This window comes from Lepisosteus platostomus, chromosome 8, assembly GCF_059453375.1.
Source record: "Lepisosteus platostomus isolate fLepPlt1 chromosome 8, fLepPlt1.hap1, whole genome shotgun sequence".
NCBI lineage: Eukaryota > Metazoa > Chordata > Actinopteri > Semionotiformes > Lepisosteidae > Lepisosteus > Lepisosteus platostomus.
In genome coordinates, this window is record NC_142618.1 from 43,299,249 (window position 1) to 43,326,676 (window position 27,428).

At 36.3% G+C, this 27,428-nt stretch overlaps 2 protein-coding genes across 7 annotated transcripts in view; one reads left to right on the forward strand and one right to left on the reverse strand.

The window, feature by feature from the left end:
• Window positions 1–103: 103 nt before the first annotated feature.
• LOC148657378 (thioredoxin domain-containing protein 6-like) lies at window positions 104–17,718 on the reverse strand. 6 transcript variants are annotated; one of them, XM_088643596.1, is made up of 15 exons: window positions 17,617–17,718; window positions 16,588–16,645; window positions 15,270–15,373; window positions 14,769–14,840; window positions 12,991–13,110; window positions 12,295–12,373; window positions 11,771–11,841; window positions 11,248–11,340; window positions 10,726–10,871; window positions 6,100–6,299; window positions 4,781–4,925; window positions 4,590–4,697; window positions 4,120–4,271; window positions 2,502–2,646; window positions 104–1,769 (listed from the first exon to the last, which is right to left on the reverse strand). In XM_088643596.1, the coding sequence occupies exons 1-15, from the start codon at window positions 17,647–17,649 to the stop codon at window positions 1,547–1,549; spliced, it is 1,749 nt and encodes a 582-aa protein (XP_088499722.1). In that variant the 5' UTR covers window positions 17,650–17,718; the 3' UTR covers window positions 104–1,546. The 6 variants fall into 6 exon arrangements, with proteins under 6 accessions (XP_088499722.1, XP_088499721.1, XP_088499725.1 ...); XM_088643595.1 differs by having other exon boundaries at window positions 10,726–10,877; XM_088643597.1 differs by having other exon boundaries at window positions 1,332–1,769; window positions 10,726–10,877; window positions 12,319–12,373.
• A 1,142-nt stretch (window positions 17,719–18,860) lies between these two features.
• Window positions 18,861–27,428, forward strand: part of LOC148657379 (vacuolar protein sorting-associated protein 8 homolog) — a 48,539-nt gene continuing 39,971 nt past the window's right edge. The window contains exons 1-10 of the mRNA XM_088643605.1: window positions 18,861–18,996; window positions 20,617–20,685; window positions 21,171–21,307; window positions 22,024–22,117; window positions 22,696–22,728; window positions 23,356–23,410; window positions 24,544–24,668; window positions 25,448–25,534; window positions 26,246–26,313; window positions 27,110–27,263. Coding sequence (XP_088499731.1) covers window positions 18,922–18,996; window positions 20,617–20,685; window positions 21,171–21,307; window positions 22,024–22,117; window positions 22,696–22,728; window positions 23,356–23,410; window positions 24,544–24,668; window positions 25,448–25,534; window positions 26,246–26,313; window positions 27,110–27,263 — 897 coding nt within the window. The 5' untranslated portion in view covers window positions 18,861–18,921. The remainder of the gene's footprint in view (window positions 18,997–20,616; window positions 20,686–21,170; window positions 21,308–22,023; window positions 22,118–22,695; window positions 22,729–23,355; window positions 23,411–24,543; window positions 24,669–25,447; window positions 25,535–26,245; window positions 26,314–27,109; window positions 27,264–27,428) is intronic.

Below are 27,428 nucleotides of genomic sequence, written 5' to 3' on the forward strand. Positions count from 1 at the left end.
TATGTAGTAAATAACATTACATCATGTACAACTAGGCAGATCTATGATATGGGTTTAGCTACTGACATTTTTCAAAGTTAGGATTAATAAATATACTGGGACATTATTGAACTGTCTAAAATATATCAAATGTTTATTTGTTTGCTGTATGTTCTGTATGGCCATGACACAACACAACATTCCTTTCCTCTCAAGACATTTCCTTATATAAAGGGTCAAGAACTCCTAATGAAAGCCCATTAGGAACAGAAGAGTTTAAAAGGCCACACAGTAAATGCATAATACTGAATCAATGGTACCTAGTCAGAACATATTACTGTGTTTGTTGAACAGCTTTTGACCTGGTTGTGGGATATTATCTGGACTGTGCCACTTATCAACATTGTGAATACATATTGATCAATGTGTGTAAGTGAATAGAATGGAAACATTGTCTACAAATAATGTAAAATGTTTTGGAATCAGTATTTGGTTTTACTTTAACATGAATTGGGGACCATAATGGCATGGAGATTAGTGCTGTTGTCTTACAACTCGGTTTGATTCCAGTCTGGTGACATTCTGTGGGGAGTCTGTATGTCCTCATTTTGACCACGTTTGACCACTCTAGGTGCTTGGTTTGCTCTCACAGTTCGAAGACATAATATGTTGATTATTTTGTGTCTCTAAGCCCTCAGCTCTGTGAGTTTGCAATGGACAGGTGAGCCATCATAGAGTGTATTCTGTTTTGCAAACATTGGCTTCCAGGTTAGGTTCCAGGTCACAATCACCTTCTAATGGACTCAATGTAATTGAAAATGGGTAGATGAATGCACAGCAATTGCACCTATAGACATTGAGTTTTATCATATTTAAAGCTTTGTATAAGCCATATTTCTCACAAAACATTCAGTATCGTGAAAATGTTTTTTAAGTATTGACGTTATTACATATAACTTGGGAAATTGTGAAAATGTAACAAACTGAAAGGGAGATAAAAGGAAATTCAGATTTGTTCTAATACATTGAAGCTGGCTGTCCTTAACAACCATGCACTGCCTTAGCAGACTCTGACCATTTTAATTCCCAATAACTGCTGCCCTTGTATTTCTAGGAATACTGTATAGATCCTTTTTTCTTTGTGGAACTCTTTAACATATTTAAATATGTATTTCTTTGTCTTTATCCTTGTTATTGTGAAAGGTATTAGGTGTTTGCTTATGTAATCATTTTTGCTTGGAAATCAGCTCAATGATAGTTTTCTATTAAAATGAATGATACTTGAACAATTCAATGTGTTGTGTGTTGAAAACAACAGTTAAAACAACAAAAAAACAACTACAGTATAAATATAGAGTACCTGGTGTATTCGATTGTTTTATTTATGAATTTATGTTTGAGCTTAGCAATAACGTGTTAGCTAACTTTTATTACTATGCATTGTATATTCTTTATGTTGCAGTTTATGCAAGCGGAATGATAATTTTGTCTTCAAAGTCAAAGAATGTATAGTTTGATACAATTCATTTTCATTCCCTTGATTACTAATGGCATCTATTGTTTTCTGTCACTTCAAGTCAATATCACCAAATATGAATCGAATGTTTTTCTTAGCATGGTCCACACTGGAAGATCCATGAAGTGCATTCTCCAGCACGCTTCTGGCGAACTGAGCTCGAAGGGAGTTAGGATCGATTTGCCTGGCTACATCTGGATCCACAGGGCCTATCGTGTTCCTCCATTCCTCAATAGCATTCTCTTTACTAAGAATCATCATCACGGATGGACCCCTGCAAGAAAAAGTAACATGATCTCTATTAGAAGCCTATTTCAAAGTCCAATTCAAATCTCTTCCCCAGCGGAATAGCCAATAGGACTCTCATTTGAAAAGATTACCGAACAATAAAATAGGAGATAATAATAATTTAAGGAGAAAAGGCAGTTTTAGTGAAACACTGTATATTTAATGTGATATAGGCAGCACGGTGGTGTGGTGGCTACCATTGCTGTCTTGTAATGCTGAGACCCTGGGTTCAATTCTGGACATAGGGTGCTATCTGTGTGGAGTTTGTATGTTCTCCCTGTGTTCATGTGGGTTTTGTCCTGATGCTCCAGTGGTCTCTCACGGTCCAAAGACATATTGGTAGGTTAATTGGCTCTGGTGTGAGTTTGTGCGTCTGTGTGTGTCTTGCAATGGACAGGCATCTTGTCCAGGGTGTATCCTGCATTGTACCCATTCCTCGCTCTGGCTCCTGCACAACCCTAAATTGGATGAAGCCTTTAAAATAATGCATGGATGGATGGATTAAGGTCGTTAAAATGCATAGAATTATACTTCCCTATGTGATGTTACATGGTTGTGCGCACACTTGTTGGGTGAGAACACGTTTGAGGCTCATACAAGTTAACAGGCATTTGTTTATCAGGAAATGACTAAATAATCACACTTCACCTTCACACCACTTAGAAATTCAACACTTCTGAATCAGCTAACACATACAGTAAGTGTGCAACATACTCACTGGGACATGTAATCGACGAGCTGATCGTAAAACACTTTTCCTTGGTGATCCTTATAAAACTCTGCAGCCATTTCTTTGGTTAACTTGGTCTCTTTTACTTGTGAAATGCAAAACCCTGCTTCTTTGATACTGTTGATAATATCATCTGAAAAAAAAAACTGTTCTGTGATATTTGCCCAATATGATCCAAACATTTGAATGAAGTCTTATCTATTTATTTAAATAAAATTAAAGCGTAAGCCTAAATTAATGCAGGACACATCTATTTTTAGTACATCTAAGGGAAGAACTAACCAAACATAAAAAATGTGGACTTGATTAATTTACAAAACTACAACTCTTAAAATTCTTCTAAATAAACTATGAATTTTTAATAATTAAAGTTGTAAGTTCAACATTGAGAATTTGGCAAAAAACTTTTCCACGGCCGAAATGTTGTGTTTCCTTTCTTTTCTTTTCAGCATTTCACGTATTACTTGTTCCTTTGCAGCCTATGCATGCGGACGCAGCTACCCACCTGAACTTTTTTATTGTATACTATCATAAATATCCTTTCAGATTGATATATGGAAGCTGTACCATATTCATGCTACCTTTTAAACAGACTGAAAATCTGAAATCCTAGACGTCAGTCTGAAGTAGATTACTGTTTAAACATGACCGATGCACCAGTGGATTACGTTGTCTTAAAGAAAAAACATGCTCAACATCTAATATGTCTGGGCACAATTTGGAAAAATTTTTGATTCTTTATTTTGTGCTTTTTACTCTTTTTCATATTTTCTCCCAATTTCTCACCTTTGTAATTAAGGCATACATAACCAAATCAACCACCATTGCACTTGAATACGACTATTCAGACATTCTAGACATCCACAGAGGGACTTAAACATCCCTCTATTTTCTAATTGCTTCTTTTAATTCAAGGTCACAGGTAAGCTGGAGCCAGTCCAAGCAACCAACAGGCACAAGGCAGGGTACACTCTGGACAGCAACTGTCTGGACTGTGTCTGTGTGTGTCCAACACAGGACACACACAGACACAGATGTGCTGATATCACTCAAATCACTGCTGATTTTCTCCCAAAACCAATGAACCTAGTATGTTTTTGGATGGTGGGAGAAAACTGGAGCATCCAGGGGAAACCCACGTGAACATGGGGAGAATATACACACCTCAAGCACATAACACCCCAGATCTGGATTTGAACCAGGGGGCCCAGTGCCACAATTCAGCAATGCTAACCACTGCACCAACGTGCTGCCTGCATTCAGACAAGTCTGACTGATTTACCTTTAGACTAATGTAAATATATAGGCCAACAGTAATGTGTAGTCTCTAATTTTCAAAATTAAAATGTACATTTGTCATATTTTAAACAAAATGTACCACTTTCCTGCTGTTTAAACTATTTTCCATTTCTGCTGATATCTGAAATCCAGTAGTTTTTTGGTTGAAATACACAAGTACCATATGAAACGGCTACAAGAACAGTACCTTCACAAATAATCACAGTATGCTGCTGGCAATATTGTATATGTATGTATTTCGCCTTTCTAAAACCATAATGTTCTCAGTTTAACACGAACTCATGTTCATCAGGGGAAACATTTTTACCTCTGTGTTCTTTGGCAGCATCTGGTTTAATAACAGCCAGGGTGTGCTCAACAGGGAAGAAAAAGTTGAGATTTTTCTGTGCTTCCTCAGGAGATGAGCTGCCATGCAACTGGTTGATTGGCACATTGTCAACAGCAAACTGAGCACGCAGGCTGCAAGCAAATTACTCCAGTGAGCAAAACCACAAAAGACTGACCCAGTCACACAGCATGCACTCACAAATAAAAATGCTAAGCGTCAGTTCAGAAATGTTCTAAACTTTTGACAGTGCACAAGGCATCGGTTTAGCATTATACAAAGCTTTTAAAGCTCTAAATACTGCTCATAGAATGATTTTAAAACGACTTCAACACTTTATAGTCAATATTTTGTGAATACTTCAATAATTTGTTGAGCCTGGAAAAAAGAACAGCTTGAACTCTAATCTCATTTGACAACTTCCCACCCTGGATTCCACAAAATGTGTTTACCTGTCAGGTGCTTTTCCTTTCGCTTCATTGATCGTTTTTGGACCCAACAACTTTCTCCAGTGTTGCACTGCATCCTCTCGGGTCAAAGCCAATGCCAGAACAGGACCACTGCAAGAGAATGAATGTTAGGCCCTACAAAGAGTGCAATAGTAAGGGACCACATTATAACTCTTGATGTGTTTCTCTGTCACCTCATCATATGCTTTATCAGACTCGGAAAGTACTCTTGGCCGGCATGATCCTTGTAGAACTCTGTCGCTTGCTCCTCTGTTAGGGTCAATTCCTTTTGCATTGCAATTTGGAAGCCAGATTCATGAATTGTCTTCAGGATCTCATCTGGTGGTAGACAGAAAAGGATCACTGTATGTTTAACTTTAGTGTTACAGCACAAAGGTTGTAAGTGAATAATGTTGCTTACAGTATGTCCACAGCTGCTCATAATGCAAATAACTGCTTTAAAATGTGAGATAATTACTCACTGTACAGTGAATTTTAATGAATCATAAAACATGTTGTTTGTTTCACTCTGAGAGACAGAGCTACTGAGGCGGAACATTGGCAAAAGTACAATATAGAAACCTGCAGAGTTATGCAACCTGCAAATATAAAACACACAATATACAGTATATTGTAGAGAATAACAATGCATTAGAACAAATGAAGACTAAGTGTATTAATTGCATTTGACCTAAAATTCAAGGTTTTTAGAAATGGCTTCATGTGCTGCAGGCTTTGCTCAGCATCAGGGAGGCTGTGGGTTTGTGCTTCTATTGCAGTATTGAAGTGTTTTGTTATTGGGACTTGCACAATATTAAATTTGTATATTTGCATTTGTGTATATTAGTATTTTTAACACTAAGCACATTTCATTGTATCATTTTTTGTAAATTTGTATTAAACTAATATTTTATGAATCATGGGTTTACTGTCCTTAACGTGTTAGTCTTCCCTCAAAATCACCTAATAATTGTGATTTCCTTACCTATTCCCCTCAATCTCTGATACAGTATGTAGCCTCACAATCTGGATGTTTTCTTTTGAAATGACTTAATACTGTGTTTTGCAATTCAGGCCATTCTGACAATGTATCTAAACTCTTTATTATTTATTGAACCCCAAATTAAATTGATACATTCCTAAATAGACATTCTTTTTAATTGCTTCCAATTCCACAACTGTCAGATATTTTATTGTTCAAGTAGTCTGAAAACATCATATTTTAAGGAGTGAAGCAGTTCCAAAAAGATTTATTAAAAAAAATACTGGTTTCATTAAGGGTTCAATTAAGCAAATTAAAGTCTAGTTTGATTACTAACAGACACAGTCAATTCAAAAGCCTTGACTTAATAACTGTAAACAGAGTCTCCCCACGGACCATGGGATAAAACTGTAGTCATTGGTCTTTACATCACTTCTCAGCATCTTATGAGAATGAGCAGGAAGATCTAAAATTCTGTGCCAACAGAGCTATCTTTTCATATACTTAGCTATACCTATCATTTACGATTACCTTTCTTTTCTCTGAGGAGACTAGGGCGAATAAGAGCCAGAGTTTTTTGGATTTTGGGTTTGTACCCTCCTTCTGTGGTTTGCTTCCCTTCATCTTCACCAAAGGATGGAAAGAAGAATGCTAACTCCCTGCTTGCAAGCTCCTTGCTGTCATGACTTGACAGTTCTAGTTTCTCTTGGATGTCACGGCTTGACCTGGGACTAAAACATCAACATGGTTTTAGAATGAGTGCGCCTAATTGGCCCTTTCAGAATTAACATACAATGTTGCAATGACTTGGATTACAACCAAGCTTGGATTACATCCATTACATCCATGGATTACATCCATGTCAAATATTGACATGCCTGTCAAATACCAAACGCAGTTCTAGATAGTAGCTGTCAATGTCTCAGATGCAAACCAAGACGCTTGGAAACACAATGCTGCTATAGAATGATGGTTTTGCAGTTTAAAGTCATTGGGTAAATCTTTTGTATCAATTAACTTTGTCTTCTGAACTTTTCCAATGCATTCATTACTTGTTTAATGCTCTGTTACAAGAATTAAGATCTTTATTTTTCATGGCATTAATATTTTTACCTTATAAAGATACTTTCAGAGGTAGGAAGTATTTGCAGCTATTGATTTTTAAGCTTTGTGCAATCCTGATTTGCTTTTTCTTGTAAGTTCCTGGCAAGAAAATAGTTGTGCAGAAGGTTTTTTTATTATTATTTCAAAAGCTCCACTTTCACATTATGAAGATATTTATATGAAATGAGTATTGTTTACCTTGTAGTTTGAATTGGTGTTCTTGTTATGAGGAGGCTTCAATTGAACAATTCTATCTCACATCTCTTATTGGTGGATAAAACTATACATATATTGTGGCATTTGGAGTTGCCAATCACCACATCTGGTGGCGTTTCTAGACTTGAGCATAAGGAATGAGTGTCCACAAAGGGAAGACTTTTAATGATGTTGCCAAGAGTTTCAGTGGTGCAAGGCAGTGAACATGCATTTAAGACATTCAAGAAACAAAACAATCAAAATAAATTCCAAACCTTTTGTCTGGAGTCCTGCCTAAAGTTTGAATAACAAGTATCTAAACAGTCTGATGGCCCATTTACCAAATCGCAAAACAAAAGAAAACAATCTGGCATTAACATCAGCTTTCTTTAAAATCTCAATTTACCTTAATTACGAACTTCCACAGTTTCCTGGGCTCTCTGACAATCAAAATTAAAAGCCTTCAAATACAGTATGTGGTATCCAAAGCTGTTCTCCCACAACCACATCTGCTTTCATGCACAATACCCACAGTTAAAACTGAGCTTGTTGGCCAGGATAGCAAATCAAGCTTTGAGAGTCAGTCTTTTCAAAATTTGCTTTAAATATGGCAAACATTCTGATCTTTGGAGGGGAAAGCCAGGTTTCTGCTTGTCTTGGAAATATGACATGGAATACACAATTTCAGTTTTCTAATTCCTAATGAAACAGGAATATTTATAGATAGAATAAAGTGCCCTCCTTCAAAACCTGTTATGCTTCAATCTTAATAGCATTGCACAGAGCAAAGTAATATTTGTCTTAAATAATTAACAGAAAACACAAATGTTACATTTTTTCACACCCCAGTAGTTAATATTTTGTAAATACTCCCCTGGCATGAATTCCACTAACAAAACACCTCCTTGTTTTACAGGGTGCTGACATTTCTGCAGGAGGATTTTGGTCAATTTCTTCAGGCAGAATTGCTCTAGGTCCTTCAGACTCTATGGCTTCCATTTGCTACCTGCTTGTGCATTTTTAATTCAAACCACAAATGTTTAAATGGATTGAGGTCTGGAAATTAAGATGGCTCTGCAAGAGCATTTACTTTAAGTCTTTGTCTATTTGGATGTTGGCTTTTGATCAATGACATGCTGGAAAGCCCAGTTTCAGTTACAGTAGGTTAGAGCTTTGGCTGAGGCAAAGGCTCAAGAATGCATAGATGCAAAACAAGCTCAAAAGGGTAATAGACCCCCTGCCATTTTTCACAGTTGGTATTGAGTGTTTTCTCAACGTGACATTCACTTTGTTTCTGCCAAATATAACACTCATAAACATATATTTCAATTGCAATTGTATTACATAAAATGATGACACTCACCAAGGTAACAATTAAACCATTCAAGGGCAATAGCAGAATTTCACCAGAAGAGCAATGCCAGAAACAGGTATGCAAAATCTTATAATGAACAGCATCAAATGCATTGGCATATAATTAAATAAATATATATAATAGCACTGGGATATACTGTAAGAGAATTAAGATAGATAGTATATCTGAATCTGCTTCCATTAAGAGATTATTAGCAACTTTAGCAAGAGCACTTTCAGTGTTTCATATTTGTCAGATTGAATGGGTTTGCAATGTTTGTATAGTAAGAGGATTAGTTGCACTGCAACAGCACATTCTAATATCTCAGCAGGAAAAGGCAGTTATACATTCAGTATATGTTGTATCACTTTGTCAGGTTGTCCCATTGAAGGCCTGTTATTTTAATGGGCAGACCACTAAATGCTGCCTAATAGGGCCTTTGCATGCATGTAATTAGTTAACCTGGGCTAAAATTCTAATTGTATTATGGAATAATTGACTAAGATGCATTATCACAAGAGAGTGACAATTTGAGAGAGTGCTTTTTTCACATACTGTAGATTGAGTTAATGGCTCTTGTGTATAAAAGTGTGTGTGACTGAGCAGTTAGGAGTTAAAGTGTGGTTGTAAAGTTAAGTTGTTGTACTGTAGGTCTTCAGGAATGGAATTTGAGTGCCTGAAATATTTAGTTTGTATTTTCAATAAAGTATTTTTGGAGAAGTAGAGAGGCGGTGTTAGCCATTCACTCTAAAACCATTTATGGTATTTATTTTGAAGAATTATGCTTATCTTAAGAGGGCTTTTTTATTTTTAAATAAATTCCAGGAACTTCCTGGACTTCGAAAGTTTGCCTATTTTTCCATGCTTCATGTGTGAATGTTACTGGATATGTGTCACCAAAGCTGGGTATCTTCCACAATGGATTAGAAATTATTCAGATTATCCAAAGCAAGATTAGTATTTTCAGACAGTGATATAATTGAGGCAGTTTAAATAACCACCACCACTTAAAATGTTTGCAACACATTGTTTTCTGAATAACGGTGAATCAATGAAAAAGATGGAATTTCACTCTAAGCTCTGGGTTATAATCAATTTTAATTGAAACACTAAAAGGATGTAATTATCCAGTATTACATTACACTAGCTGTAATGTATAATATACTTAATTCGGGTGTTTTCATACTTAACACTGATCTTAGTATGCAATGGATACCGGAGATCTTAACAGCTTTTTAGAAAAAAACATTTTCCAAAACAAAACAAACTTTACAATAACCCAAGTAATGGTACATAATTTAAAACAAAAAGTTCAAAAAGAAGGTTTAAAGAAGGTTGTTTATCAATATACTGAGTTTTCTTCCAGTAACTTATTCATTTCCTTGGAAAGTTTTTTTTTTATTTTTGTAATGTGCTTTGAAGAGCATTTCTACTTAGAGACCACTGTGCATCTATTTTGCATCGCACGGCACAAAATGCTGCCTACACATTGGTGAAAATGCATCAGATTCTGGCATACCACAAACTGACTTGTCAAATACACTGTGTCAGATCCATAAAAACAAGCTGGTGTGTATGTTCTGGAATCTGCTTCCAGAATGTCCCCATCTGATTCCAAAGCTGTTTTACATTTACAGCATTTCCAAGATATGTGGCATAAGATTAAGCCTTTTTTTGTCTAAAGATGAGACATGGAAATTTGGAAGCATGATAATACACATCTACTTGGAATTGAAAGCATCTTATTTTCCAGATTTAAAGTAGAAAAGAGCAAAAGAATTTAGGTAAAAGGTAATAGAATTATTATGCTAAGTAAGACTGTTTTAAAAAAGGTAATAAAATTATTATGCTAAGTAAGACTGTTTTAAACTAGGATACAGCTTTATAACAACCTTCAGAGTATTATTTTTAATTTGGAATAGCTTATTTTTATATGTACACACAAAATTTGGAATAAATCATTTTAAGACTCAGCTTTCTGGCAGTATCTTTCCAATCAGGAGAGAATAAGTATAAGGTACAGTATATAGGCATGCTTTTTTGACACACACCTGAAGAGCCATTTATGGTTTTCATGGATTCATGGCGCAGCCTCTGCAGAACCTGACAAATAAGTAATTGGAGCAACAATGTGACATACTGACATCACTGTATGCCTGCAGTTTCTCAGCAAGTCATAGAAGTCACTGATTTCTGGAATGGTTAGACAGCACACATTTGGCAAGTGGCATGACCCAGGATTCACTGTTGGCATCTGGCAACAGAGCTCAATCAGCAATCTTTAACATTTGTTTTCACAACCAAAACCCAAACAAGATATTTAATCACAACCCAAATTGGTATACAGTGATATTTCAAAACGTGCTTTTTTTAATTAAAGCATGCACATAACATTATTTTTGTGCATTTTTAAATTTACAAAATGTGGTGAATTTACAAAAAAACTATTTAACAAGTGTCAACAACTAAGCTTTGCTTAACTAGAGAAATTAATTGATACAAACCGCTTTGGTGGCTTAATTACATCAACATCTGCAGGACCAATTAATTCTGCCCAGGCGGAATCATCTTTTTCGCTGTTTCCACTTTTCCTGCTCAATATCAGCACGTGAATGGGTTTGCTTGACATGAACTGCACAAGCTCTTCAAACTGTGGCTTAAAAAAAAGCATTTTGGTAATTTATTTGGCATTTAATCATAACACTTAACACAGATTTTATATGACTTAAACAAACATTTGACTAATTCTAAACTCAGACTCAGATGGGAAGCTACAAATCAGACAGTTATACTGTACTGTAGAAGCATTGGGAAATCTTAATTCTCAAAAACACTTTGTTTTGTTTAAAACTCTGTTTAAAATAGCGGCTTTTTAGCATCAACCTGGCCCCAGGTTGATCATACCCATAAGATGTTTCTGTTTCCCACTTTGGATAAAGGCTGATTCACATTAATTTATTTTTTGTCACATTTACATTTACCATTACACAGCCTAAATTCTATGATAAGTTTTAGCTTTAACTCACTTGATCAGCTTTGGCCTGGTAAAAATCCTTGATCTGCTGTTCTGTAAGTATTCTCTCTTCTTCAGCAACAAGACAGAATCCTGCTTTTATAGCCTGGAAATATGAAAAATATGCTGTCAGTTGAGCCACTCTGTGGGATCTTATTCATATGCTCTGTATCCTAATTGTCCTCAATGTTTTTTGTGAATCCTTCCATTTATGTAAATCAGTTGGTTATGATGTTGACTGTTATATTCTATACATATTTATATCCTGTCTACTTTACTAGTGGACATTTTGTCTGTTCTTAAAAAGAACAAAGAAGCAGAAATATATGCATGTCATAAAATGGTCACAATAATTACAATAATAAGTGATCTCAAAGCCAGGAATATCATTTCAATACCAATAATCCCATATTGTCATGAGGTTACCTTGAGGTTGTAATCAGGTACTGTAGTTGAACTAATGCTCATACAAAAGACAGATCACTTGGGAAAAATGCTACTTCTGAATAAAACATATGAAAGAAAAAAAAACTTACTGTTTTCTTGATTTCCTCCACTTTACCAGCTGCTACAGCATCTGGCTTGATAATAGCTACATAGTAGGAAGCTAGGTGAAACATCAAAGGAATACAAAACATCAAGTAAATCATCTGTATGCAGAAAATGGGAATAAACTAATACCAAAATATGCTGATATGGCTACAACAAATTTGAAGAAACTAGTGAACTGTGATTATTTTAATACTTATAGAAGTGAAATCCTAATCTAGAAAGACAGAATATTATAAAGAATTACCAGAATTAATCTGAACTGTTTAACCATGCTTGTACCATGCTTTCCTATGGTATCCCATGAACTGAGTCATATCTATGCTCTGAACACAATTTCACTCAACTTTACTTTACTTTAATGTGTTTGCACTATGGACTTTGCCCCATAGTATACAAACTTCAATAAAGGTAAGACTGTAAGATTAATAATAGTTGTGAACAGATAAACAACTCATAGAATTTAATGACATTTTAAGATAAACCATTTTAAAAAGAAATGAACTATCACCACTTTGATCTTCATTTGTTTCACCTGAGTGCATTTTCTCAAGCTTTCCTGTTTCTTCTTCAAAAGAAATATCTTGAACCTTAGGTGAGAATGAATATTTAAAGTTACAAGTCTATGCCTATTGCTTGAGAAATTAAGAAAAGTTCCAGTTGATAGTTTTCACCTCACATAATGGTCAAACAGAAAATAATTATTCCCGGTCCTTGACAGAGGCAGATTAATTGATTCATTGTAGACATTGGCATTAACAGCTTTTTAAAGTACCAGGAGACCTAGTTGAAGTATTCAGAATCCAAAAAAGTCAACCCAGATGACTAAGGGGAAGAGCATTAACAACAGGATGCATTTCTTCACACAAAAGTCTTGCGAGCGTCTGCAGCAAACTATCCAGACATGTTGTGAAAGCTGATATCCTGCAAAAAATGGCTGAATGAGATTGATCCAAATTGCCTTCTCTCTTTTGTTGACAGTCTTTCTTGTGTTTTTTTTTCCAGACCATACAGAAAACAACTTCAGATTGATGGCGTCTCTTAGTTTACAGTGCTACTGTATATCTAATGGAAAGATTGCATAAAATACCAAACAGACAAAGATAAGGCTGGCTGCTATGCACCTTAAGACCATTGAAATAGTATGTACTTTAAGCTCTTGATATACTCATTACAAAGAAGAAAAAAAAACGATGAATACACGTACTTCAGGAACATATTCTGAACCCATTTCTTGTTTCTTCTTCTCTTCTTCCAGTTTATCTAAAATTGTCTTTTGCAGAAGAGGTCCTTTCACTCCCCTCACAATTCCCACTGCTTTGCCACCCTGCATGAGTGCAATAAACAAAGGGGTTGAAGAGTAGTTTCTACACATTGCCTCGCAAAACTATTCACATCCTTCCTATGGTACCATCTTGCTAAATAACAAAAGCATACATACACATTTTTAACTTACTATCATATTCAAACCCTGGAGGTTGAAGCTGAAGTCTTCTAAGGATAAGATAAGTAACTGTAAATATCAAGAAATCAAATGAACTGGAATATGTTGATTGCATAAATATTCAGACCCAATATTTGGGTCTTCCACTCAATATGTGATGGAAGCACCTAGCAATGACAGCCGCAAGTCTTTTTGGGTTTGTCCGTAAAAAAATTGCTCACAGGAATGGTACAATACTTGCTCATTCATCTTGGCAGATTTTCACAGGCTCTTTCAAGTTGCTTGGGGATCACTTAAAGACCACGGTTTTCAAGTCTTTCAATACGTTCTCAAATAAAATTCAAGACAGAACTTGGATTGTGCCATTCAAGGATATTCACGTTCCTGTTCTTAAGCCTCTTCAGTGTAGCTTTGGCCTTGTCCTTTGGATCATTGTTGTGATGGAAGGGGTATTTTCAGCAAGTTGTAGGTTTCTATCTATGCTCTACGTATGAAGAAAAACTGCCACAGCCATACTTAACATTGTCTCAGGTTTGCAGTATCACTTAAATACATTGTTGCAAACTCCAAGGGGGGGTTCACTGGGATATTGCTGACTCATGGGCATTTTCTCTCATCTCAGCCACTGAACTCTGTAGCTCTTTCAAAGTCGCTGTTAGCATTAGGAGGTAGCCCTCCTTGCCTGGCTGCAGTTTTGGGGAACAGACTGATCTAGGGAGTGTCTGTAGATCTTTCACTTTTTAATAATCAGCTTTCCCATGCTCAAAGAGATATTTAAGGTCTATTAATTGTTTTTATACTTTCTCCTGATCCAGACCTTTCTACAACTTTATTCTTCAGTTGTTTTGGAAGTTCATTGGTCTTCCTGGTTGAATCTTTGCTTGGAATTCACTGCCTAACTGAGGGACCTTACAGAGATGGGTGGGTTTATTGTGAAACCGTGCGTTCCACTATTTTTGTACAAAAATCAGTGGCCATGCAACTATTTGTATATGTCTTTTTAAGTGCACTTAAATGTATTTAGAAATGCCACAACAAATGGTTTGAATATTTACCTAATCGAGAACTTTCCATTTTTCTTTAATAATAATGATGTATTTAATTCTTTCTTTTGTTTACCTTGAATGTGGAAAAATCTTTGAAAGCAAGAATGAAATGTACTATGAATATCTTATTTTGAATGTTGTTTTCAATAGAAGATACTGCTGCTCTAGAATCAGCCCAGGGAAAAACAGCCAGTTATACTTGAATGGGCTTAATGCGATATCCTACCCTGATATGCTAAAAGAACTTAACCTTTTTAGTCTTGAACAGAGACGACTATGAATTAACCTTATTTGAGTACTCAGACTCCTGAGAGTCATTGACAATAGTGAAACATGATTAACGGGAGGCATTTTTTCCATGAAGGCGTTTGTGGATGAATGGAAGAATTAAACAATTAGCACTTAATTATCAGCTAGATGAGAAGAAGGCTTCCTATGATTTTGAACCATTCCTAGTTTCTGATGGTGATAATGACATTTCTGAACCACACTTACAGAATAAAAGAGGAAGACAGGTTCACATTTCCCTTCAAACGGACATAGCTCTTCGACACTTTGAGCTTCAGCCTTTGAATTTAATGAACAGGTAGACATTACATTACACAGCTGCTCCACATAGCTTAGAACTTCTTACCATTCCAATGTAGCTAGACATTGTCAATGTTATAAAAATGTAAGTAGGAAAAACAATCTTCAACATATGGCAGATTAAAACAGCTCCAACACAAACTAAAATGTGTCTGGTGTTTTTCCCCTTTTTTATAATATGATCATCCAATAAATCGCAAGGGTAAGACACACCACAAAATGTAGTAACTGATACATGAGAAAGTTTCACCAATGTTGTCTTAAAAGAAAAAAAAAATGTTTGTACACTAATACGAAATGAATGTCCCAAATGAGAAGTTAAAATGAAAAACTGTCAGCTGTACTAGTATGTCATTGGAGGTGCTGCTGGCTTGAAACTGAACATCCTGTGGCTGATATTTGACTTACAACAGCAAAATGCAGGAGGTCATCCCCATATTCCATTTTTATTTTTCTGAAGAGGTTTTGGACTGCTTTGCATGGCCCACACCAATTCTGATAGACATCTACAACTAAACATAGGAAAGTAATTTACAGTGCATGCAAAGTATAACAGTAGAAGAATGGTCCAGTCATGTTAATTAACTGATTCAAAAACTGCAATTCTGGATTTTAACACTTAGGGGAACGGGGGTGTTTGTTTTCAAATGCTGCACAATCTTTTAGGGGACAGGTCCAAAACAGAACACTGCCTATTAATCTGGCACAGTGGAATACTTCTTGTGCTGGTAGAATATAAAACACCTGGGTATAATGATAATTATTTATTCTCTCCTCCCATTTACAAACCATAGTAAGGAACACAGGAGTGATAAAGCACTGAATTGTGATAAACTGCACATTTGTACAGTAGCTTTGTAATAATTAAAAGGTTGGGGCGTGGTTTGTTAAAACATCTGTGCAGAAGTCAGAAAAATGACGTTGACTAGAATTCTCAATGTGCAAATGAAATATGTGACGTCACTGTTTAATTATATTATATGATAATGTATACTGTATTTATTAAACTGGAATGAAGCTGGGCAGGGGCTATTCTGTTATTGTACCTAGAAGTAATTTTCATATAAAACTAAAATAAAAAAACATACAAAACAAATTCAGTGAGTTGATTTGAAAATGTTAAAGACAGAAGCATGAATTTTTAGAACTATTGGTTACAATTCTTAGGATTTGTGTATTGCTCCTCCTACATATAAATTGCTTTGGGATAAGAGACATGTGACAGGTCACTACAAAACTAGCCAAACTGAAATGTTAGAAATTATAGAACAATGAAATTAAAGGGGAACTTCAGGGGAACCAAACTAACTCATGACCAAGACCTGTCATGTTTAGAGTGGAATTTAGCCATGACAGCAGGATTAACACCTTTGTTCATCTCATCCAAAGGATGGCACCTCTTACAGCACAATGTCCCCCATCATTATACAGGAGCTTTGGCTTGAATAGAATAGAAATTATGGTTTCATTAATGGTCTCCTATCCAGGTACTGACCAGGCTCAGGAACAAGTATTCCATGCAGCATATTCCATGGTGAAAAGAGAATGGAATAAACCTCTACTTTTTCCTTTGCAGTCTACGCATGCTGACGCAGCTACCTGCTTGAACTACTTCTCACCAGGCTCAGCCTTGCTTAACAGATCTAAGAAGATCTGACTACAAGGTGGTAACACTACTGTCTATTAACTACAAAAATCTTCAACTTTTGTTCTGTAAAATAAGTACCTGTGAGACCTGGAGCAGACATTGCCTCATTCCATTGTTCCTGGCTTGTAATTTCGGCCTATGGAAAACAAAAAATTGGAAGTCGGACATACTGTATATCACTAACCTATTTTGTATATGATCAATTAAGTAAAAAGTAGTAGTAGGAATTAAGAAACAGATAATGTTAGGATAAACTATTACAATTATACTCTTCAGCTTACAAGAGATGACTAATTGCCTTAGCCCATTTGAATTTTTGTTTTTTATGTAGACCATTCAGTATTCTTAGTAAATGTTTTTATATTTCCATGCTTTAGTACTGAAAAATAGCAAAATGGATAATACCTGCATTTCTTTTCCACTTAAGCTAGTTCTGACTGTACCCTAAAAGTCATCCAGAAATACTACAATCAAATGAACTTCAAGCATTGAAAGAGAATGATTTTGTGTCTGAAAACTCAGGGTCCATTTCCTTTTAAAGGAAGACAGAATGTTGACAAAATTAGTAAGCTTGATGACCTAAAGCTTTGTATTAAATATCCATCCATATTCTAACTGTTTTGTCTAATTCAGAGACGCAGGAGTGCTGGAGTCTATCCCGACAAGCAACTGGGTGCAAAGCAGAGTACTCCATGGATGAGAGTCCATCACAACGCACACACAGATGTGCACTCACCCACACCAGTTTTCCCAGAAGCCAATAAACCTACCAGTATGTCTTTGGACTGGGGGAAGAAACTGAAGAAACCCAGAGGAACACGGGTAGAACATGCAAACTCCGCACAGAAGGCACCCTAGGCCGATAACTGAATCCAGGGCCACAGCGCTGTGAGGCAACATTTATTTGCTATTTATTTTAATTATGATATTTCTGATATACCGTAGAGTCATGATAATATATACAGTAGGTCATTTTCAAGACTGTTGTGATTTAAGACTTCGTTGTTGTCATTGTCATCATTATTATCGTTATTATTAAGTTACATTCAAGACTACTTTCTTGCAGAGCTCAGCAATTTGCAATAACTGTTTAGGCAACATACATACCTGTATCTGAACCTCCTTCTTTCTGCCTGCCATTTTATTTTGCTGTCATGCTTTGTTCAACTTATTTCAAAGCCTTGTTTTGGCAGCACAAACTTCAATATTAACGTACCTGGGGTCGTAAAGTTATTCTAGTATATCTGGAATGTAATATCCGAAAAAGTAAAAAATAAGAGCAAAACCTCTTCGTGACGAAATTTAACTGACTCGGTTTGAAAACTGTTTGAATTCCGCTTGGAACGTCTGAACTCTTACAGTTCATGTCTTGACAGCGAAGCATGGTGGTAAAATACTATTTGCACGTTAAATGGCATTTGATCTTGTTGTATTAAATACCCGCAACGACCAGATTTCAGGATCTGAAATTTGAATGACAATGGGATATCGCGGGGTTTATTCAAATATCAATTAACCACAAACTAGTACAAATGATAAGATGTGCATAACTAAAGCCCAACTACAGTACTTAAAACTGCATGTCATCCATAACTATTGTACTGATACAAAAACGTTATCGATAGGTAATATCTTTACTGTTGAAAATATGATTTTCAGATAAAATACTCAAATAAACAGGACCAAAAAGATAATGACGCTTTGCTTATGTTAACAGTGTAAGTGTAGCGGATGTTAAACTTGCAATTAAACTGTATACCTACAGATACCAAAATGTATCAAGGCAGAGTTCGAGATTGTGAACAGGTAAATACAAAGTTATGTCTTTAAGCAGGAAGAACAGAGAACTGACTGTAGAGATACTGGTACTGTACTTTGTGTTTTTCACGGGCCAAGAGCACCACCTAGTAGTAGCTCTAATCCTTATAGCTATATAATTATAATAATAGTGTGAAGCAGATACTATGGTATACTGTAGTGTACATCCTGCGCTGTAAAATCAAAATGGATGTTAGAACAATAACAGCTGTTGACTAAATAAGAATATATTATTAATTTATTATAACAGTAATACTTGATTGATACTTTTGGAATACTTAAATGCAAAGTGACCAAAACCTATTGCTGGAACACAATACTTCACACAAAACTGTTATATTAAATAAAGCATATTTAAAATATTAACATGAGTTTAATAAGTTAATACAAACGGGAAAGGTCTAAGCATAAACTCACTATGGAAAGTGCTACATAGTGCCCTGCATGTACAGCTTTTAATGTTAGTATACTACCATAACAGTAAAATCGGACAGTTCCGTCTCAGTCTCAGGCTAAATCACACAGGCGCAGGCATGTCACGTGAGCGTGCTGGGGGTCATATGATAGATCAGCTCTGGGGTGCACATTTTCAGGATGTCTGAAAATGAAAGAGAAGCCGTGACCGGTTCAGGACTGTTCCTGGGGATCAGTCTTCCAGAGGCTGAAGAGGTCAGGCTTTAAAATTGCATGATTTAGGATTGAACACCTTTAGGTATTCTTTAAAATTATTTTTTTCGGTAGACTTTTGCAGAAGTTTAAATACAGTAGCTCCAAAGAGAAGGATCGATGCTGTCATCAGGGTAATTGAGCACATATTTGCGTAGTGAAATGCGTCATGATTGTGAATTTTAAATTCATAAAAATATATATCTCTAAGAGAATCACTGTAAACGTTAACCCAGGCATGATTGTCCTACACGACATTAATAAAAAAACATCTGTGCAAAACAGGAAATGTTATCACATTGCTGTGCGCTTCCAGTGTGTAAACCAAGATTGTGTGATCGTTCGGAACACAGAGGGTGGATATGCAAAGTAATTAAAGGCTTTTTGCAACTACTGCAGCCTCCATAAATAAATTATTTTTCGGAAGGTCTGTTAGTTTTTAAATGTATGTTTTATTTTTATATATATTTACGAACCAGTAACAGGAACCGACAATCCGTTAAGTAGTGATACTAAGAAGTTCCATTAACATCTCCTGAAAAATGCTTTCGTGATCAGAAAGTGTGATTAGCAGAATTTAGTCTGATTTTTCTCTCTCTCATATACACTGAGCCTCACCACTAAGGTGAGTACCCCTAAAAACGGTGAAATTCTATCTAGTATTTCCCACAGCATTTCTGTTGTGGTATACATATTAGTTTACTACTCAGCAATTTAGCAAATAACATATACTGTGTTTTTAGTCTTTGGTAATTCACTATAAATTCCCTTTAAGTCAATTAGCCTTCATTTTATATCCGAGAGATCTAAACTGCATAATAAAACGTCCATTTGGCTCATGTGCTCGCATTAATTCTGCTAAAGGCTGACAATTACATAACTCATTGAAAAATATAAAGCTTTCATTGGGTTTTCTGGTTAAGGATTAAGAGAACAGGAAGATAGAAAACATTAATAGTGAGGCAGGTTTTACAGTTGTACAGCCTGGAATTTTGAAAGCTCAACAAGTTCAAAGTCCTTGATTGTTGATCTTGCATCCAAAGCCAAAAGACACCTACTGCCACAGTGATAGTGCTACCTTTACTACAATGTATTGTACTGTGCAAAAGTGTATCTATGATAATTCTTTGACTTTTTTGATATTCAGTCATTCAGATTTCTTCTATATGCAACAATTCCCATTTCTTAATGTTAACACTCACCACTTCAACTCACCTCTTCCTATATTTCCCAATATAGAAAATAAATCCTTGTAAGATCTTTCCAAATTAATTTTCTTCACTGCATTGGAGAAGAACTGCAAATGCTCCACATCAAATGTTAAGTAATATCCTGTGTTTTTATTTGGTGTAATCTGTTTTTTCTGTCTTGGAATGCCAAAACATGTGTGTGTTCTTCCTGGTTTGAGAAGGTTTATTGACTGCAAAGGGAGAAATTATTTGTACTGTAGAGACCTAAAGTTAAAAAAGGTTAAAATTTCAGATGGTAAATCCTCCCTGCCTTCATCCCATCCAAAACGGCAACCTTCCGGCCACAGGCGGAGATCCTAAGCCACAGAGCCACCACACCGTTCTGATGTTCTGTTTTAATAGTGCCTGACTTCTCTATTGTTAATACTTTCAGCTGGATGACAAGGAGTTTAACATCCCTGTTGTAGAGATCCCACCTACATTGGAGAGCATATTAACAGAGGTGCAGTTTACATTACAACATCTTCCTTATGACATTGTTTCTGACTGTGCTTTCTATTAGAACAGCATTTCTTAGAACTATTTACAAATGTGAATTTCATAGCTTTAGCGGAATATAATGTGATAACATAAGTGTCGCTGGGTGTGTTCTGTAGTCCATCATGACATGCAGGCTCTAAAATTAATATTCTAATACTAGTTACGGTGGGGCCAACGTTTCAAGGTTACTTTACGACCACATCAAAAGAAAATAAATGTTTAATCATTGTTTGGTGTGATGTTAGGTAGCAGGATTACTTTAAACTGAGGATTTGAAGATTTTTTTAATATCTTTAATTTCTTTAAGATGAAGAACAATTAAGAAGAGTTTAAATATATGTTAGTCATACAGAAGGATAGCCTGATGTCTTAGCTTGAAAAGTCTAGTTTGTTGAACTGGTAATTCTACATGAATTCAGGGAGTTAAAAAAATGCTATCAATTACAGGATTCTGTCATTGAAGACAATCTTGATCCTTTCTTGTTGGATGAGTTTACCTTGTCGACAGAAGAGACAGGACAAGAAGACAACAGTACTCAACAGACTGATGAAAGCATTAGAAGACAGACCTCCCCTTCTCCGTGGTAAAAACAACAAAAAAACACTTGAACATTTTCCCCCTTACTGTTCTTGCCTGAATATAGATTTAATAAATTGCTTCTCAGGAAGTCTAAGTGCTGCGCTGGTCTATAGGAGTTGGAAATGCCCAGAAGCACTCTCTTGCTCCGAGACCACTGAGAAGACCATTTGTGTCACTTGATGACATGCACAGGACGCCCACAGTTTTGCGAGCTGCTGACACATAGGATGTAGTCATTGCTGCATCGCAAACAAAATTCCTCAAAAAGCTAAAGATTTTTGTACGTGGGAAAGGTGCTTGCAGAAAATTGCAGTAAAAACCAATTGCATAAACAGCAGTGTATGGACAGGTTTCACAGAGACAGGTTATTTTTATATTCTCAGGGGTATCGGAAAAATAAAGAGAGCAGGGCATTATGACTTGTGAAACCTTCAATCCCAAGGACATATCTTTCAACCCAGGGGAGAGTACTGAGACGCTATCAGCACTTTGATGTTTTTATCAGATTAAAATAAAATTATTTAGTTAGATAATCGGAATAATTTTAATTAGTCTTTTTCTTTCTACTTATTGTGCTGTTTCTGGTTGGTGTGTGTAGACTTCAAGGACAGCGCCACTATTGCTCACTGCAGATGGGTGTCAAAGCATCATACAGTAGTCTGATGAGATAATTCTGCAAAGCCCATATTTGTTCTTTTTTTTTTCTTTCCCACTACCTAGGATCAAAGAGCCGCCCTTGCCCGATGTCGAGCAGGATGCAGTTTTGCGCTGTGTCACTCTCAGAGGAGTCTCTACGCAGATCGTCTCGGCTGCGGTGGGTGGATTTCTCTGGAGTTCCCATTTCTTGTTGTAACAGACGTCACGGAGCATTCAGCTGTAAATTCTAGAAAACAATAAAGGGTAACGACAGTTTGCAGCTGTTCTAGGGTTCCTTCCGTTCTGTCCTCCTGATAACTACTCTCTCACTTAAAGAAAAACATGCCTCCTCTGTGTCTAATTAAATTGAAAAATGTATGTTATTGATTTGGGCCAGCTTGAATACACAGTGGTTAGCATTGCTGCCTTGCAGTGCTTGGGCCCACGATTCAGTTCTGGACCTGGGGTGTTATCTGTTTGGAGTTCATATGTCCTCCCCCTGTTTGCTTGGGTTTCTTGTGGGGGCAAAAAATACTGGTAGGTTTGGCTTCTTGGGAAATTGCCCCTGGTGTGAGTGTGTGTGTCTTTCTGCCCTTCAATGGACTGGCATCCCATCTAGGGTGTACCTTACCTTGTGCCTGTTGCTTGCTGGGACAGGCTCTGGCTCCCCTGTGGCCCTGAATTGGAAGAAGCATTCAGAAAATAGATGGAGAGATATTCCTGAATTGTAGTATATCCCTTGTTTTCTGCTTTTAGGACCGAGTGGCGGCAGGACTGCCCACTGCAGTGGTAAGTTACTCTGTCGTCCAAAGACTTCCTGAACCTCAGCAGCAGTTTTGCAAAATGGAACCTCTTCATAAAGGCATTGCTCTATTTAGTCGTTTACCTGCAGTTTGTTTTTAACAGAACAACAAAAATGCTTTGAGTTGGAAAATGTGTAATATTGTCTGATTGATACTTATTCGTTCGAGAGGAACGACAGAAGCTGATACAACAGCATCTGCAACCCAGATGCCTGTTGATGGGGAATTATCCGTTTCTCTTTTTTTTCAGTAAACTGTCAGTTCACTGCCTAAAGAAAATATTTGCCATTTTCTTGATGACAGCTTTGCATGTGTTGCAGTTGTAATTGATAAATATTTTTGATGCTCAGTATGTATTAAAAATTGAATTCTGATTTGATAGACCAATTGTAAGCAAGTATAACAATGCCATTATGTTACTACCAGCCATCTTTCTATCTGTACCTTCTTTTTTCCTCCCTTGAATAACTGATGGACAGGTTTGTGCATATATCTGTTCACTGAGGTGTGTGTTCTGCATGGGAGGCAGGCAGATGCATTAGTGATGCCTTTTGAGAAGAGAGTTCAGTTACAAGCGTCTTAAAATAACTGCTGTGTGCTTTTATGTTTCCAGGCTGTCTGTGGCATTATAGCAATTGGAACATCAAATGGTCTCTTACTGATTTTTGGTAAGTATTCATTTAAAAGTGTGGCTCTGTATACATAGATCTCTAGATTTATTTATACATTAAGAGAATGTTTTGTTAATTTATAGATACATTTATAAATAGAAAGTGATAAGTTCACCCTCTTTGCATCCTCTCATATTAAAGTATTTTTTACTTATTTTTGTGAATTTTACAAGAATAATGACAAGGATAATTATTCTCATTATTATTCTGTTATGATAAGTACAGAAACTGGATTTTTTAACATCAAAGTTTGATATTTCATTTACATATGGTATGGTGTTAATTGGACCTTTTTCATTTTAATACATACAGTAGCATACCAACCTACTAGTGGTTTGAAATCTTAACCCTGCACTAGCTACAGTATTTAAGATTCTTCTTTAACAAATGTTGTTGTTAACAAAATGTGTTAAAGAAGAATCTATACAGATATGTTTTGTACTACAAAATACATATCAATTAGGATTAACTGTTAGTGTAAAACATATTTGCTAATTTCAACAGAGCATCAGCACAGAGATGCTTCTGCATTTCAAAACCGATAGGAAAGAGTAAAGCAGTGTTAAATAACTAAGAGTTTTTTACAGTGTGTACTGTATTTCAACCACATACTGTACTCTCGTATCAGATTTTATGTTTCTCTTAATTAGATAATTCAGCAGGGGTTTCCAGTCCTGGAGATCCACACACCAGCTTGTTTTCATTGCAGCAGAGAACTTTACTTAAACGAATCCTTTATGGAACCAACAAATTGTATGGTTAAAGTTTTCGTTATGAAGAAAATAAGTGTAGTTTTGGGTCAAAGACTGAAGAATTTAAGTTAAGAAATTGACTAGTTAGAAGACAGTATCCTTCATTTTTAAAAACTTTAAAATTAAAGAGTTCAAATTAAACCTAGTATTTGGTTTTTGTAATAATTCATCTAAAAGGTGATCAGTTCAGGGGCTTGTTATGCATTTTGATCCTATACATTTATATAATAGTAACACATTAGAAAATGCTAATCTGACTAGAGTAGCTAGTCTCCTTCACAATATAATACCTTATCTTTGAAGGACAGTATCTGAAGTATGTTTGTGAAATGCAGCTTTTCTGGTGGCCTAATATAGGATGTGTCTACTTGTGTTCAGACCCAGGCCAGGTTCTAAAGCTGTGTTTGGGAAGCACAGCTATTGGTGCAGAGAAAGGCCCGATATCAGCACTCGCCATTAACAGCAACTGCACTCATGTTCTCTGTGGATTTGCGAATGGACAGGTAAAGAATGCAGATGGGCTCGGTGAAATAAAGATCCAGAGGCTGAAAGGAATTATTGCATGGGTATCCAAGCTTCCCTCTTCAGGCTTTCACTCACTTTTATTGTTTTCACTATTATGTTTTACTGCCGATTCTATTCTCTAAGCAGTTTGAGCATGGAAAGCATTTTTTCTTTCTTTATTTCAAGGAAAAGGGCCCAAAATGAACACTATTGATTACCAGCTAATTTCTTTCTGTCTCAGTACATCTGAACGGAGGGTCAAGTTTCTGGGGTAACTTCTGCACTATTAGAACTGTTTACATGGGTCTAATTGTCGTGGTTTTGAGATTTCCTCTGTTGGGATAAACATTTCTGAGCACATTCTGAGAATACTGTAAACTGATGTGTACTGAGAAGGCAGTGAATGTGGATTACACCGCTCTAGTGTTTTCAATGTTGGCAAAATGAGTAAGAGGCAAAAATAAATATCAAGCAGTTTCCAAACTCAATATAGAAGCGAACTTTTGATTTATGATCTGGTTTTAAGAGGCAAATGTGCTACTATCAACATCCTGAGCCATATATATCTCATATACAGTTAAAGGAAATGAGATTTTAAAACAATTTACAACCTAATTATGGAAGCTTATGAAAAGGCCTTCATGGATGCTTAAACATGGGGATCATATGTTTTTAAAACTAGGACATGCTTGGATTTAGAAAATGTCTGTCTCAGTGATTTGTGCCTTTTGAGTCATTGCTCTATTAATTAAAACACTTAAGGCTGTTTGATCTTGAGATTTTGCAGTGGGACCTAGAAACCGGAAAGTTGCTACGGACCATTGCAAATGCTATTCCGCTTGGTAATGCAGTTGTTAATATCAAGGTAAGGCTTATCAAAATAGATCTACGACTGTAGCAGCCGAATGTTTCCTTTGACCTCTAAACCTTTTGTTATCTGTCATCACATTAAAGGGAAATTTGGTGTGAAAAAACGGATATGAGCTATAGAAAACTACTTGAGAATGTATGATGTCAACACGTATTAAGCATGTGTTCCAAAACTTGTCTCAAACAGTCTCAAAAACAAGTCCTCTTGGAGAGCTCTGAACATCCTGACCCATTAAAAATACCTTCTACTTGAGCAAGACGGAGAGGACTTGGATTTGAACATCACACTCATTGCACTGCTTGTAGACATGTTAAAATGTCCGTGTATTAACACACTGGACAAAAGCAATCTAGTAAATCAGTGCATTGCACATTTTTCCTGTGCAGATATTTAATCTTGGGTCCTGTGTCTGTTATTGATAAACATCTGTGGGGCCACCTTTAACTAGGGTGGGGTAGCTGTATATAATTATGTATAATAGTAAGTAAAATAGTTGGGAAAGTATTGTCAGCATTAGGTTTTGCACCATTGGAGGCAACCGGGACGAATAGTGGAGTGGCAACATGAATTGAATAATGATGAAGCACCGCTGAAACTAAGATTATCTTTATTCTTAGTTTGTGTGATTTTCACAAGCTTGATTCTTTTTAAATGCTGTTTAGGATTTGTAAATAAAGATTTCAGAATCTTTATTCCGTTTCTCAGTTCACAGATGACCCCTCTCTGGCTGTGTGGAATGACAGTGCTGGTTCTGTCTTTGAACTTCATTTCAAGTACGTGAATGACTAAGATGATTTGGGTGATTTTGTCAGACTGCCGTTTGTTCTTTACAATTATTTATTTTATGTACGTTTATGCTCCAGCTTGCCTGAACTCTCAACCAACTAAGTGACCTTCTGATGATTAACATAACTGTAACATTACTGTTAAACCTGATAACTCCAACTAAAACATGATTGAAATGATGAGTACTAATGTTTGGTTGTCCAGTTATCACTCAAGAGCATTACATCAGATTGTGTTTTAAAAGTTTGCATATTTTTATTCCGTTCTTTCATTTATATTTCAACATCATGAAAATCAATAGGTTGCAGTAATTACCAACACACACTGACCTTCCTGTCACTTCAGTTTTCTTAAGGCCTCAGAACAAATTGTAAGGCTTTTCACTGAAAGCCTTACAATTCTCAAAAACCATTCAAAATTCAGCACTCAGTTACTTTATTAAGAACTTAGTTCAACATCACAGCCATTTGTAACAATCAGGAAATAAAGACATTGCCTAAAAGCTGCATCCTCTCCTAAACATAGTTGAACTGGCCCTTTTATAATGTTTTTTTTTCACAGCACCTCTCAGCCGCCCACATACTGTATGTGTTTGATCCCTCCAGGACACAAGTCTGTGGTTGAGACTGCTTTCTTGTTCTTGATGTAGTCGCATATATATATATACATTTCCTTGTGGTTTTAGTTGGGCAGAGCTGTGTGCAAACAGAAGCTTTGAGAGGAGCCTAAGATAACTTTTGTAGGACTGTAGTTCCAGCTGGTTTCCTTCGTCATGTGTTGCAGGAGATCTCTGGGGGCGAAGGCGCACGAAGTCCACTGTCTGTTCAGCAGCGACAAGGGGAAAGTCTACTGTGTGGAGCCTCTGAACGTCGGGGAGCCATTCACAGGCCACTCTGTAGCCCAGCACTCACTGGTGGCCATGGTGTCGCTCAGAAAGGTATAGGCTGCATGTGCTGTGTTTAAGTCTTTAATGGGTTGAGTGGTTTTTTGTGCCTTTGTTTTACCAGGTAAGTGCCTGTGGTAATTGCCAGTAAGTTATTGCTCACAATAACTTCATGAGTGCTGTAAGGTAAATATGTTCTTAAATTCTACCTTAAATTCT